At 46.7% G+C, this 13503-nt stretch overlaps 1 protein-coding gene across 1 annotated transcript in view; it reads right to left on the bottom strand.

The window, feature by feature from the left end:
• Positions 1-7225: 7225 nt before the first annotated feature.
• The window catches only part of Yy1 (YY1 transcription factor), a 28550-nt gene continuing 22272 nt past the window's right edge, over positions 7226-13503 (bottom strand). The window contains exons 4-5 of the mRNA XM_036205602.1: positions 12727-12885; positions 7226-12047 (exon numbers count right to left, since the gene is read on the bottom strand). Coding sequence (XP_036061495.1) covers positions 11865-12047; positions 12727-12885 — 342 coding nt within the window. The 3' untranslated portion in view covers positions 7226-11864. The remainder of the gene's footprint in view (positions 12048-12726; positions 12886-13503) is intronic.

The following is a 13503-nucleotide window of genomic DNA, read 5'->3' as shown; positions in this document are numbered from 1 at the left end:
TGTTCTATGTTTGAGAAGGTAAAAGGCATTTGTTAACTTTATGTTTGTTTGGACTATATAACCAAACTGTAATATATATCTCTATCCATGCCTTATGAAAGGATGCATGTAACAAGTCATGAGGACTCTGTAGCCAACAAGATGTATCATGTCTCATCTAGTCTCAGAGCTGTGCCCAGGTCAAAGGATCAGCTTGTATATCACCTGTCTTGTAGTTTTTCTTTTGTTCCTTTCCTTGCGTTTGTAGCCAAGATTTTCAGGAGGTCTTTCCCAGTCAAATCTAATCTTGATTAACTCTGAAGGGATCCATAGCCTTTCATTTGCAGTGGAAACAAAAGCACAATCTCTCCCCCAACACAACACATTTTTCAACTTCCATTCTGAAGCCGCAGCATCTCAAAAGTATCTAGGCTGGTTTAATCCAGCAGTCCCTTGCATCTCAGCATTTGCTCATCAGCATTCAAAAAATTCAAAGTCAACAAAGCACCACACAGGATCCCGACATCCTGTGTGTTTCCCATCCTTAACATGGCTTATTTATTTATTTTTAATTATTTTCCTCTTTCTTTAAAGACTTCACTTTATTATCTTTAAACTTTTATTTTTCTATGACTGTCTATACCCATTTTTGTTTTTTCTTTAGCATCAGGCACATTTTTAAACATTCTGTATCTATTTAGTGATTTTTTTTTTTTTTCCAGGCTTGGACACCCCCACCCTGGCTTTTCTCCTCTCTTTACTGTAAAAGAAAACAAGTGATACCCCTGGGCAGGATAGACAGGAGTCTATCCCTGGCTCCTCTCTCAGCCTAGTGGCTGTATTTCCCAGGGGCAACCTGGATAGGGCCTGGGCCACAGGGCACTCAAGGTCCCCATCACCCTCAACTCTACACACCTGCCTTTTCCAGAAAGGTCCTAACATGACCAAGCAAGGTTGCTACAGTGCTAGGTAGGGCTACAAGACACAGACAAGCCCTTTGCTTGAATGACGGACAGGAGCCACTTGAGGCTGCCCTGTGGCTTACCCTAAACTGATACCCTTAATAGTAGCTCGAAACAGTAGAAACGGGTAGCACCACATGGAGCATGGTCGCCACTACTACCATGAGAGCTGACTGACGGGCTCAACGATGAATCTGGGTTAGAAGGACTGGTGATGGTTAGTGAGTCTATCTTAATGTTTACTGTGTGTTGGGGCACACGGGTGTGAGTTAGACAACTTGTGGGCATTCTCTCCTTCCACCATTGTATGAGTTCCAGGGACTGAACTCAGGTCCCCACGCTTGGAGAAAGGCGTCCTCATCTGCTGATCCATCTTGCAAGCTCAAACTTGTTTTACATTTTATATTTCTCCTTGATTTGCTCTTAATCTAGTAAGTACTATATGAGTTATTTGTTAGGTTTGAGACAGGGTCTTGCTCTGTTGCCCAGGATGGCCTCAAATGGGTCAGACTCCTGTGTCACCATACCCAGCTTTTATGAGGGGTGGGAGGTGGTGTACAAAGAACCCAGGCTGAGGGCATGAAGGGAATTTACCTAAACTGAGCCTCTGACTGAGATCATCCTCTAGTTCCTGGGCCATCTGCAATCTCAGGGCATGCCCTGTCCCTGCACATAGAACAGCTGCACCCCATCAAGTATGGCAGAAGTAGTTACTGTCTTGTCCTATGTTTAGTACTAAGGGTTCAACCTGGGGTCTTATGCTTGCAAGTGCACACCTGCTGAGCTACACCTTCAGCCCTCTTAGATTTTTATTTTGAACTCAGTCTGTGTCCCAGGCAGGCTGTGAACTTGTGGTTCTCCTGCCTCAGCCTCCAGACTCTGGGGTGACAGGCTGGTGCCACCAAGCCCCATACACATTCTGTTCTTTGTTTCTGTCACACCTCAGGCTGTGGCTAAGGCTCTTCCCTCAATTCCCAGATTCCCCTTGGAGGCTTCCAGCCCACAGCTCTGAAAGACAGTTCCTTGACTTCCTACTGAAGGTAATGACTGATATCCACTGATGTTCCTTGGCGCTTCGAAAGCATGCACCACTGTGTTTGGAATGTTCCTAGACTACGTATACCTGGGTCTCAGAGTCATTAGGAGCTGTCTGTTATGGAGGAAGAGCCGCAGCTGGGGGGACCTAAAGTATGAGTGAGCCAACAACTAAGTGAGAAGATGCAGTCCACACCGTGAGGTGGAAAGGGTGGGAGGAGGGTAGTGTGTCCTAGAGACCAGCCTGGGTCATGAGAGGGCTGGAGTCACACAGATGGAGGGAGTGACAATTTGCAGGCCAGGCTTGGCCTTCAGTTACTTCATCTCATAAACACCACAGCCTTGACCTAAGTTACTCAGTTTTGAGTGTAAATGTCAAGGAAGAATGACATGTCTACACAAGTGAACACCATCGGCCACCATACTGGGAGGCACAAATATACTTGTGCCAAGAAATAGTGATTTCTGTGACCATATCAAGTCACATCAGAAACACCAGACACGTGAATTTACCAATTGCACTGGATGGGACCACCTCACCTGGGGCTATAAAATGAGCATTGGGCTAGGGAGAAGCGTGGAAAGGAGCTAGCCGCCAAACCTATCGACCTGAGTTCAATCCTTGAAACCCACCCAGTGGAAGAAGAGAATCAATTCCTCCAACTTTTCCTCTCACCTCCACTTGAACACACCCACCTCAAAGAGCCCACCTAACAGACCCACACCATGGTTCCGCAGACTCACCTGGTCCCTAGCAGCCTGCCTCTTCCTGTGTCAGCTCTCTGCCCTCTGTACAGCCTTGCTTAAACGAGAAACCTTTTTAACCCTCTCTTGGCCGTTCTGCCAGTATGTATAATTGTGTGATGTGTAACTAGAGTTAATATTCATAATGAAGACAGAAATAAGGGGCTGGAGAGATGGGCTGGGTTAAGTAAGTACACTTGCTCTTGCAGAGGACCTGGGTCCGATTCCCACCATCTATAATTCCAGGTGCAGATCTGACACCCTCTTCTGACTTCCAAGGGCATCTGGCACATAAATGCAGGCAAAACACTCATATACCTAAAATAACAAATAAACCTTAAAAAAGAACAAGACTGAAACAAAAGATTGGTTGGCATTGTTTGGCTATCAATCACAGCTGAGATTTACTTGACAAATACTTGTGAATTTCTTTTCTATTTCAAACATGGTCTCGTGTAGCTTAGGCTAGCTTCAAACTCACTATATAGCCAAAGGTTGCCTTTGAACTCCTTGCTGATGTCTTGCTGGGATTAGAGATGTGAGCCACCACACCCAACTAGTAATTTATTGCTATTTAATAAATTCTGACATGGGGATACTCAAACGTGTCCCCTTATGTTTCTGGCTGGGCTATTCCTGGCTGTTGGGTTTTTCTGCTGCCCTGTGAAGGATGGTGGGGTGCAGTAAGGTCTGTGGTATCAGACAGACCCCTTACCACAGATGACCTTCCTGCAAAACCAGACTATGGTATCAACCTTGTAAGGTTGAGCGAATGTCACATGCCAAGCTGCTGTCCCTACAGTCCAGAACTCACTAGTGCAGAGACCTATGAAATGTTTGCTCACATAGCACAAGGGGGTCATAATTGCTTTTCTTTTCAACTTTTTTGGGTTGTTTTGTTTTTCAAGACAGGTTTTCATATATATATAATTTTATTTTATGTGCTTTGGTGTTTTGTCTGCGCATGTCTGTCTGTGCGAGGATGTCAGATCTTGGGAATTACAGTTGCGAGCTGCCATGTGGGTGCTGGGAGCTGAACCCAGGTCCTCGAGAAGAGCAGTGAGTGCTCTTAACAGCTGAGCTACCTCTCCAGCCCCATGACTTCTTTCCTTTCATGAGAAACTACTTACACAGCACAGGGCAGGAAGCTCCAGTCCTTCCTGGGCCTCGCCCTGCTGCTCTCTGCTCTCCAGACGTGTGTCTCCCAAATCATTCCTCCAAGAGCTCTGGGCTGTTGCCTGACCCTTCACGGCCCTTTGACTGACAGGGTCAAGGAAGGAGTGACACGTAAGTTTCCAGATCCTGTCAGTTTTGCTTCCTTTCTTTGACTGCACCAAACACTGCAGAGCTTGTTTTTTTTTGGTTTTTGTTTTTTTTTTAAACATTTGAAGCATTTTCCTGGCCTGGAGCATTTCATTCCTGGATGCTGGGAATACTTCCTGTCTGCCCTGAAGCAGTCTAGGTCTGTGTACACCTGCTCAGATGCCCCAAGCCTCAGCCCCCACACCCTGATCTGCTCCTTTGTTCACTGGGCCCACCAGTCTGGTTTTCAAAGCATGGACTGGTTCCCACCGGTGGCTGCCAGATGTGACAAGACAAACCATTAGCTCTGCCTTGAAGCTTGTGGTGGATGCACCTGGTAGCATACAATAGAGAAATCAAGGGGCAGTGCACTAGAGATGACTGACAGCCCTCTCACAGGCCCACCAGGGCCAGTCTCTGCTTCTCTGGGCTGTCAAACAAAGAGCAAGGATGGAGGTCAGAAATGAGAAGCAGGGTGCACATCTGGCTGGCAAAGCTTCCTCAGAAGTCCCAGATGTCAACTTTAGTCCACCACTTGGAGACTACCTTGGCCTACAGGGCTACAGGAAATTTGGCAGCCTTTTTTGGGGTTTTGTTGTTTATTTTTGTGCACGGGCATTTGGCCTGCAAGTATTTCTGTGCGCCATGTGCAATGTCTGGTGCCTGAAGGGACTGGAAGAGGGAATGAGGTTGGTTACAAATCCTTAGCCACCATGCGGTTACTGAGAATCAAACCTGGGTCCTCTGTAAGAACAAAGTGTCTCTAACCACTGAGCCATCTCTCTAGTTCTCCCCACTCCTTTCTTTGTTGTTTTGTTTGAGACAGGGTCTCCGTAGCCTTGGCCGGTCTGGAACTCACTATGTACACTGGTTTCAAATTTGTAGAAATTCTGTGGTGGTGGTTGTTTCGAGACCTTGCCATGTAGCGTGCACTGCCCAGAACTCGGGTCTTTCTGCCATGCCTGTGTTTCAAGTTCTGGACTTACACACATGCCTGGCTTCAGATTGCAAGTCTACGGCAAAAGGAAGGCAGGGCAGATGTGAAGCTGACAGAAGACCCTGCCACCTCCCCCAATACCTGGCCAGAGCTAACAGATAACGTGGAGTGGTAGATGGTTCAAGCACCAGAGGACTTTGGAAGAAGCCACGACCTACTCATGCTGTTTCCTACTGCTTACTGACCTCAGACCTCACAGCACCCACCTGGGCTTCCTGATACGGCAGAGGGAAATGGATCCACCTACGACAGACACAACTGTGGACCCATGAGAATGACATCAGTCCCTTCTTCCTAGGGCAGTATCCCCACGACCTAAGGGAGTCCATTTCTTAAAGAGACCCATCAGTGAGGCAGAAAAGCCACCTCCAGTTCAGGGGGCCTCAGGACCCAGACCCCTTCCTCTCAAGTCCCTTCCCACTCAGGCCTCATCCCTTAGACCCTTCCTCACCCTCACCGCCAGTTCTTAATCCATCTCTAGATCAGGCTATCAGGGACAGCACTCCACTGTGCTCTAGGGGTATACATGGTACCTACCCCAGGCCTTCCTCTGGACTTCAGACTGGCTGCCCTCTTCTCCTCGGCAGATGTCTCTCCTACCTGGACTCCTGTGTGCTGACCCCAGGCCATCTGGGTACTGCTTCTCATATGAGGTTGGCCCACTTAGGGGTGAAGAGGGACAAGCTCCACACTTGCCCTGTCACCTACCGCTCCCACCCAGCCTCCCTGGACCACACATACTCAAGCCTTGCGCTGGCAAGCCTGCACCTTGCTCATTTGCAGGTTCATGACCCAGACAGCTCTTCCATTGCTGAATGCAGGAGGGCCCGCTGCATCTTCCTGCAGCTGAAGATGGAAGGGCAATTGCACGGCATGGAGCGGTGGCCTCTACCTGGTTAGTATAACCTGTGGTAGGAACTGGAGATTCCCCTAAGTCTGTATGTCCTGACTCATTGTCCCCAAGCCTGCACTTCTTTCTTCCTTGTCTTTGTTCTGTGTAGCCCTGGCTATCCTGAGAATCAGAGATCCCAGAGATCCACCTGCCTCTGCCTTCCCAAGTGCTGGGATTAGAGGTATGCACTTGCAGTTAACCCCCACATGTTTCCGTAGCACATTTAATGTTTATGTCACCTTCTACTAAGTAAGGGTAAGTACCATTGAGGTAGGGCCACGGTTTCCTTCAACAGGCTCTGTCCGACACGTAAAACACTAGACCTAGGCGGCACGAACGTGGCAATCCCCGCAAAGCAAGCCAGGGAACACTCTGGAGGTTGGGCTGAACTGAGTGTTAGCTGGGAGTAGGCCATTTTCCATTAGGAAATGGGGAGCTGCTGCAAGTCTGGTGCTGAGCTCCAGGCTGCTGACAGTGCAGCAGTCCAGCAAGGCCAGCAAGGCTCGGGTGGGGGCAGCTGGCACAGTTTTCTCTGTGTCCACAGCAGCTTACTGTTCTAGCTCAGAAAGGTCCAGCTGGGGCAGAAAGCCCCATTGCACTGTTTGTAAAGGGCAGCCAGCGCCTCTCTGAATGGAGGTTGGAAGAGATAGTCAGGCCCAGGGAGCAGAGAATGAAAACGAAGAGGCTTGTATTTTAATGTTTCTAGTGTTTCCTTCACTTAGTGCCAATATGAAATGTCCCCCAATTCCTCTAATGGTTTAGAGATGAAAAGATATATTCATGTCAGTCACTCAGAAGCAGGCTGGAAGGTCTTCGGGAATACCTCCAGAGAACAGCCTAGCCTACCAGCCAAAGATGCAGGAATGGATGTTCATCCCAGCTGCACTGTCCTTTATGGCCTCAGCAGTTTTGGGCTCATAGGGACTGGGGCTTTGCTACCTCAACATTTTAGTATGGGGGGGGGGGGTGGGGGTGGCAGAGAACCTTGCTTGCAAGTACCCAGACAGGCAGAAAAGCACATTCCCAGCCAAGTCCTGGACAGTTGGTTTATGAATCCATCTTTTGGTCTCCCGAGTTTCCCGGGGCCAACACTGGGGTTCACAAGCCCAAGGGGTTGATAAGCACTTGTCTGTGCTTTCTGGCGATAGGTAGAGCTCTTAACTACAACTCCTGGCGCGGGAGTGGGACATTTCTTGCACTTGTGTCACTGTTTCTGGGTGAGAAGGATGCCACTGCATCTTCCCTGGGAACTCACCCCCAGGCTTAAGGCATAATGACACTCAGCAAATTGAGAACAAACAAGAAGCACAGGCATTAAAAAGCTTAACATTAGCGTTTATTGTATTGTATAGAGCCATGTTATACATGCTTGGTGCTTCAAACTGAGTTATGTTTTCCTGGATGCGAAGCCATCTGATGCTTGATGCGGATGCTTTAAATACTATAATATTTTTGTGTCTATGATCTATGAGCTAAGGAAAAACCAAGGACAATTCCAGAACAGCAAAGAACACTTAAAAAGATGTACATGACACACAATGCAAAATCCTTGAGCCAAGGCCTATAGGAGTTCCCAGAAAATGAAAACACAACTTTTCTTGTCATTTGTAGACATCAGAGTCTAACAGCTGCTGGCATTATGAAAGAGGTGACTCCGGTACTGACACATTCTCCCCTCCGTTACGCTATGTATGTATGTAGACACCATGTGGCCCCAGGCAGGAGATAACAACCCAGCACAGCTGCCCATCCCCAATGTCATTTCTTGGGGTGTCTGAGTGGCCTTAAGTAGTATCATCAAACCTGCCACTCCGTGGAATGCCAGACAATGTGCTGCCAATTAATACATCCCCTTCCTCAACGGGTTCCAGAATGCTGGCTGGGCACACCTTGTACCAGTCTGTGGAAGGTGCATCCTGCCCGATGACCTGCTGCCAACATCCAGCCCCAATGCTCCCTTACTGGTTTTATAAGGGACAGAGTGACATTTGTTCACAACTGCCACCCAACCTTCCTCTAAAGTCTAAATAATGTCCCAGCTGGAGGATGATCTTCCTGGCACCATACGGACCAATTAGGCCCAAAGATGCCAGGAAGCCTCTTAGCCACACATCTATCCTCTCCCGCCTGGTGCCACTCATCTGAAGGGCCTGTACTTAAGCCATCTGAGGCAAGCAAGGCACCTGAGCACACCCTGAGAACAGTGACAAGCGGTGGGAAAAAAAGGTCAGTACTTTGGAGACCTAATCAGTCTGGTCAATGCTGCTGGGAGGTGAGTGATTTGAAGCATGAAGTACCCTTTGTTCTAACCAGCCAAAGAGCAGATGAGGTGTTCACCCAGAGTTGCAAGCAAGCACATATGCCTCGGGAGTTCTGACTTCCTAAACTCAGCTGAAATCTTAGGTGGAGTGCATCTGCCAGGCCCTGTTAGGCCTGGGCTCTGGAAGGTGCTAAAGTCACACTAACACCAAGGAGCCGCAAAGTCAGATAGGGGCCTCTTATGGCTGGAGCCGAACAATCTGGGCTAGCAAAGGGCTGCTAGGACGAAGCCTTTAGTAGTAATGGCATCTACTGGCAACTCTGTGCTCACCCCTTGTTCTGACCCTCGAAGACCCTGCTCTTGCTGTAGGCTAGATGTTGAGAGAAAACATGAACATTGTAGACTGACAAAATTAAGCCAATTCTGGAGCACAGAGGAAAGGTAGAAGCAGTCAGGTCTCTGCCTGTGTGGGGAGTAGGTAAAATTAGGGGGCAAGACTTCCTGGGTCATAGACATACACTCTAGTGTGAGTGATCTGAGGTTATACCACAGGTGAGTCCTGCAGAGTGGGAAGGTGGGTGGGTGCTAAGCCAGGCCAGCACCGTATCACCCTTGGAGCACCACACACCTCACTGACAATAGGTTCTCATCGCTATGGAGACACCAGCTACAACTCTGCCTAGAAACATGGGCAAGCATTGCACATACCAATCCCTCAAAAGGTCTTCTATCCCCAAACTTAGCAAAACAAGTGGCATTCAGAAGAACCTGTGCATGGAAACCAAATAGGGGGGAAAAGTCTTGGGTTTTCCTCAGCTCCTCCGGCCTGGAGTCTGGACAAAGCACACACATCGCATGGGACCAGCACGGCGTGAGCTCAGCATCTCTGTTGGAAATCAATGTCACTCTGGAGTGACAGCTCTGTATACAGATAATATGCCCCCAACCCCACTACCAAAGAGGGGCAAATAACAAATTCAAAAATAGAAAACAACATCTTATTAGGTGTAAACTTATCCTCTGGAGTTTTTACATTACATTTGCTAAAAACATGCATTTATTTCTGCTCAGATGTAAGAAAATATGTCTATCGGTATTACTTACAAATCAGATTAATTCTCTAGACAATGGACTCACTGTTAGAACACCATTTCAAATTTTAGTAAATTACATGTATAACAAAATAATAAATTCTAACAAGCAAAATGGGTTTAAGCCAAAGCCAATGAGAAGCAGCTTTCCTCTGGCCACTGCCACTCATGTTAGTTCCCTATGCTGCTGTCCTAAGCCCAAACTGCAGTCAGCAAGGACCTTCATACCAAGCTGTCTTTGAACCCCCAAATGAACTCCTAACAGAAGTTAACTGCACACTGAGAAGACAATGCTAACACAGAAAGGGCAAAGACGATGACTGTTCCACTCAGACAGAAAGGGACAGAAGAGATGGCTGAGAGCATCTCCCAAGGAATCAAGGCACAGAGGATGAGGCCTCACTCCATACATAGGCCTGACTCTCAGGGTGGCTGGCAGGCCCACTGCACAGGTCTGCTCTGCTGTGGAGCCTTGGGCAAGGGTCTTGAGGAAGTGCCAGGGCCAGGCTCAAAGGTGGCACAACACTGGGTTAGGGTGGGCAACGTGGCTCTGGACTCCTACTGCAGGGCATTTGGGAAAGCTCTACCTGATGGTAGGGAGCGAAGGCCTGGGTGCTCACAAAAGCACGGATGAAGCTCTGCCCAGGCCTGGCAGAGAATCACATGGGGCACTTGGCTCGGAAGGGGCCCCCTCCTCAGGCTTACCTCTCTCCTGACTGCCAGGCACAGCAAAGCCTGTCATCCAAGCACAGCTCGGTCTGCTGATGAACTCAGTCCCGTCAACTACTCATTGGATAACAGATTCTGGACGAATAAAAACAAGTGTCCCAAGTTACGATTTTCATTTATGGTTCAGAAGGCACTTCAAAATTCCACAGAGCCACGGGGTCACTGTTTCTAGGTCACCAATCCTCCTGGTGAGGCCATAAGAAATCAGGCTAAGTGTTCGACCGGTTGGTCTCCCAGCCTCTTTGTGACTAAATCTGGTATTGGTTTGTCATTTACTTTGTAGTTAAGCATTCAGCACAGAAAGACAGACAGTTAGGTTTGCATTTTGAATAAATGAAAATTTGATGTATCACGGCAGTTTATAAAATATTTAACAAGTCTGGTATTTGACTTTAAATTCAAAAATTATACTCATACATTGAAGAGGTCACAACATGACAAGTCAAGTACTCACTGAGTACAACTTTCTAATAATCTAATCGCCTTGCCGCTCTGCACTTAGTGTGTTTACAAGCATCAGCTACTGGCACTCAATTGCTACAGCTGCTAGCATCTAATAAGGACTGCACTGGATTTCCTATTGGACAAGCCAAGGAGCCACTGCCCTTGAAGGCAGCCTGAGTGATGAGAAGAAAGGCCCGTCCTCCCTTGGTACACCCACTGCCAGTTGGTGCCTTCCATTCAGAAAGCATCAGGCTCCACGCAAATGCATCACTCCCACACGCACCAAGATATCAAGGGCAATCCTGTTGGCCATGGGCCATCTGGTGTACTCTGAGGTAGTTCCTTAGCTCAGGGTGCCTACTGCCTACTCCTTCGGAATTCAGGGCGTGTAGGAAATATTAAGTGTCCATGCATGGATCTCATCACAGTCACTGTCACTGAGTGCAAAATAAAGGAAACTCGAGTTGCTTTATTTAGCTTCCAATTTCTGGGAGGCTCAAGAATTCTAAGTATTCTGGACAACAGAAGGAAATAAGGCTGTGCTTACAGATCTCTTTCTGCCATTATCTTTCTTTAGGATTGCTATTTTATTGTTGCCCTTTCTGTTACACGGGATGTACACATCAGGTGTTAAAAGGTACAATACATTCTACAACTGAGCACCACTTTCTGTAACTGAACAGGCAAAGAAATTACACTGAACATCAGCATCTGGCAGTATTTTTGGGAAAAAAAAAGTGACTAAAATGGGTTTAAATTGATTAACACTATTAAATCACATCTAATATTTGATACTACATGATTCAATACAGCTATACGATACAATTATACAAAATGTGTTAACATCAAAGAATACAACCAAAATTAAGATAGCAAACAAAACCTATATAACTTTTTTTTTGTACAGGAAAATACTTTTGAAGTATGCATGTAACTGCCCATTCTTTTAAAGAAAATCTACCGCAAGCAAAGTTATCAACCTCCAGAAAAAAATCACACAGCATTACTAAGCATATCCCCAAAAAGTGTACAATATGCACACTTGGAAAATACAAAATTAAAAAAATTGTAAGCAACAGGTGAGCTTCATATTTATAAGAATGTGAAAAGAAGTCCCATTTTTAGCACTGTTGTATAAAGAATTGTCTTTTGATGCGAAGTTCATGAACTGTCCTCCTGTTGGGACCACACTTTACAAAAACACCTTGTTTTTGAAACGAGATTACAGAGCAAGATAGAGCATCTTAGCAATGTCATCTTATTAAAGTATTTTTTAAATTTTACTACTTTATCAAAACATGTCCCTTAGGTGTGTAGGATTCATTTTTAAAATTCTTCCTAGAAATAATATACAAAGGAGAGGCATATTTATTCCCAATCACACTCCTGAAGATGCTTCCCGTGGTCGAGAAGGTCTTCTCTCTTCTTTTCACTGGTTGTTTTTGGCTTTAGCGTGTGTTAAGATGTGAGATTTCAGGTTAGTTGACTGAGCAAACTTCTTATTACAACCGTCGAAGGGGCACACATAGGGCCTGTCTCCGGTATGGATTCGCACATGCGTGCGCAAATTGAAGTCCAGTGAAAAGCGCTTCCCGCAGCCTTCGAATGTGCACTGTCAAGGAAAAACCAGACATCAACCCACTTGGCAACTAGGACCAGACACTAGGGGTCGATGACATGTTGCTTGGATGAAAAACCACCTATTATTTTACTGAGCCTGTCTCCTTCCTGTCCTGGAGAACTTTCTGGGCATATTCTAGAACTGACAGACAGAGATCTCAACACTACAAGCCCATGGTGAGCTCTTGAAAAACAAATGTGTTGTGCTAAGTGCCAGTTTAAGGCTCTAGTACTTCTGTAGACACCCCAGACAGTAGAGTATAGATGATTAAGACATTTTGTGATGCCAAATGTCACACAGAATTGTGTTACAGACTCATTTGCTTCTATAAGCAGCACCGAGTGTCACCTGGAGCCACACATAGTAGCCACAGCCTTTCATAAGCATTCTATCGGTAATTCAACACATTACTCACTTCCAAAACATGGGACCTTTGAGTCTCTGTGAACACACTACAAATTTAGTGTGGGCTTACTCTCTCATAATCCTGTTTCTCTCAACAGACATCACTCACCCAGGATCTAACACCTGCAGTCACACACAATCACCAGGAACCCAGTCAGACCTTCAGGGAGCCATATCAGGGGTGGGAATAAGAGACCACCAACCCCCAACCATGCTTGATATCACCACCCTAACTTTCAGTTTGGGGAACAGGAACTGGCTCTACCTGAAAGGGCTTCTCTCCAGTATGAACCAGCTGGTGTCGTTTTAGCTTTGAGCTCTCAACGAACGCTTTGCCACATTCTGCACAGACGTGGACTCTGGGACCGTGGGTGTGCAGATGCTTTCTCATAGCAGAGTTATCCCTGAACATCTTTGTGCAGCCCTTAAAACAGAGAAAGAAGCTTAGTGGTTCACACTGCAAACTGTGAGAAAGGACTCAACCACTCAACAACCTTCACTGATTTTTTTTTACAGCAAACAACCTCCCCAACCCTCCTTTAAATTTACTTAGCATTACAGAACATTAAGGCTATTTAAGAAAAAAAAAAAAAAAAAGCAAACAAATCAGACAGCTGAGAAAAAGGCCTTATTATTTACAGCAAACCCGTGCTTTACAGGTGAGGAAACTGAGGCTTAGAGATGGATTGAGGTAGACTTGCCCAAGGTCACACTACGAGCAGTAGCCTGCCAAGCTGGGAGTAGAACCCAGCACCCTGGCTTCCAGCTACACCACAGCCGCCTCACCCAGCTAGAGCCCCCAGATGAAGTAACAGAAGCACCGAGAAATAAAGGGAGTTAAATGACGGTAGTCCACCACTACCTTTGGTGGGCCCCGTATTCTGTGCTGCAACAATGGGCTGTCATTCTCCATCGCCTACTGTCCCCTCTTCTCTCTTTGCCTCTTTCCCCTTCTTGACAGAGAAAGAAGCAAGAGGGTCTCCAAGGAATGGCAACTACAGAAGAAATTTATTTGGTGAGACACTGGGAAAAGGAAGAGGCA

Source organism: Onychomys torridus, chromosome 14, assembly GCF_903995425.1.
Source record: "Onychomys torridus chromosome 14, mOncTor1.1, whole genome shotgun sequence".
NCBI classification, from domain to species: Eukaryota; Metazoa; Chordata; class Mammalia; order Rodentia; family Cricetidae; genus Onychomys; species Onychomys torridus.
The sequence above is the reverse complement of the archived record's forward strand: the minus strand, read 5'-3'. Positions and strand labels throughout refer to the sequence as shown.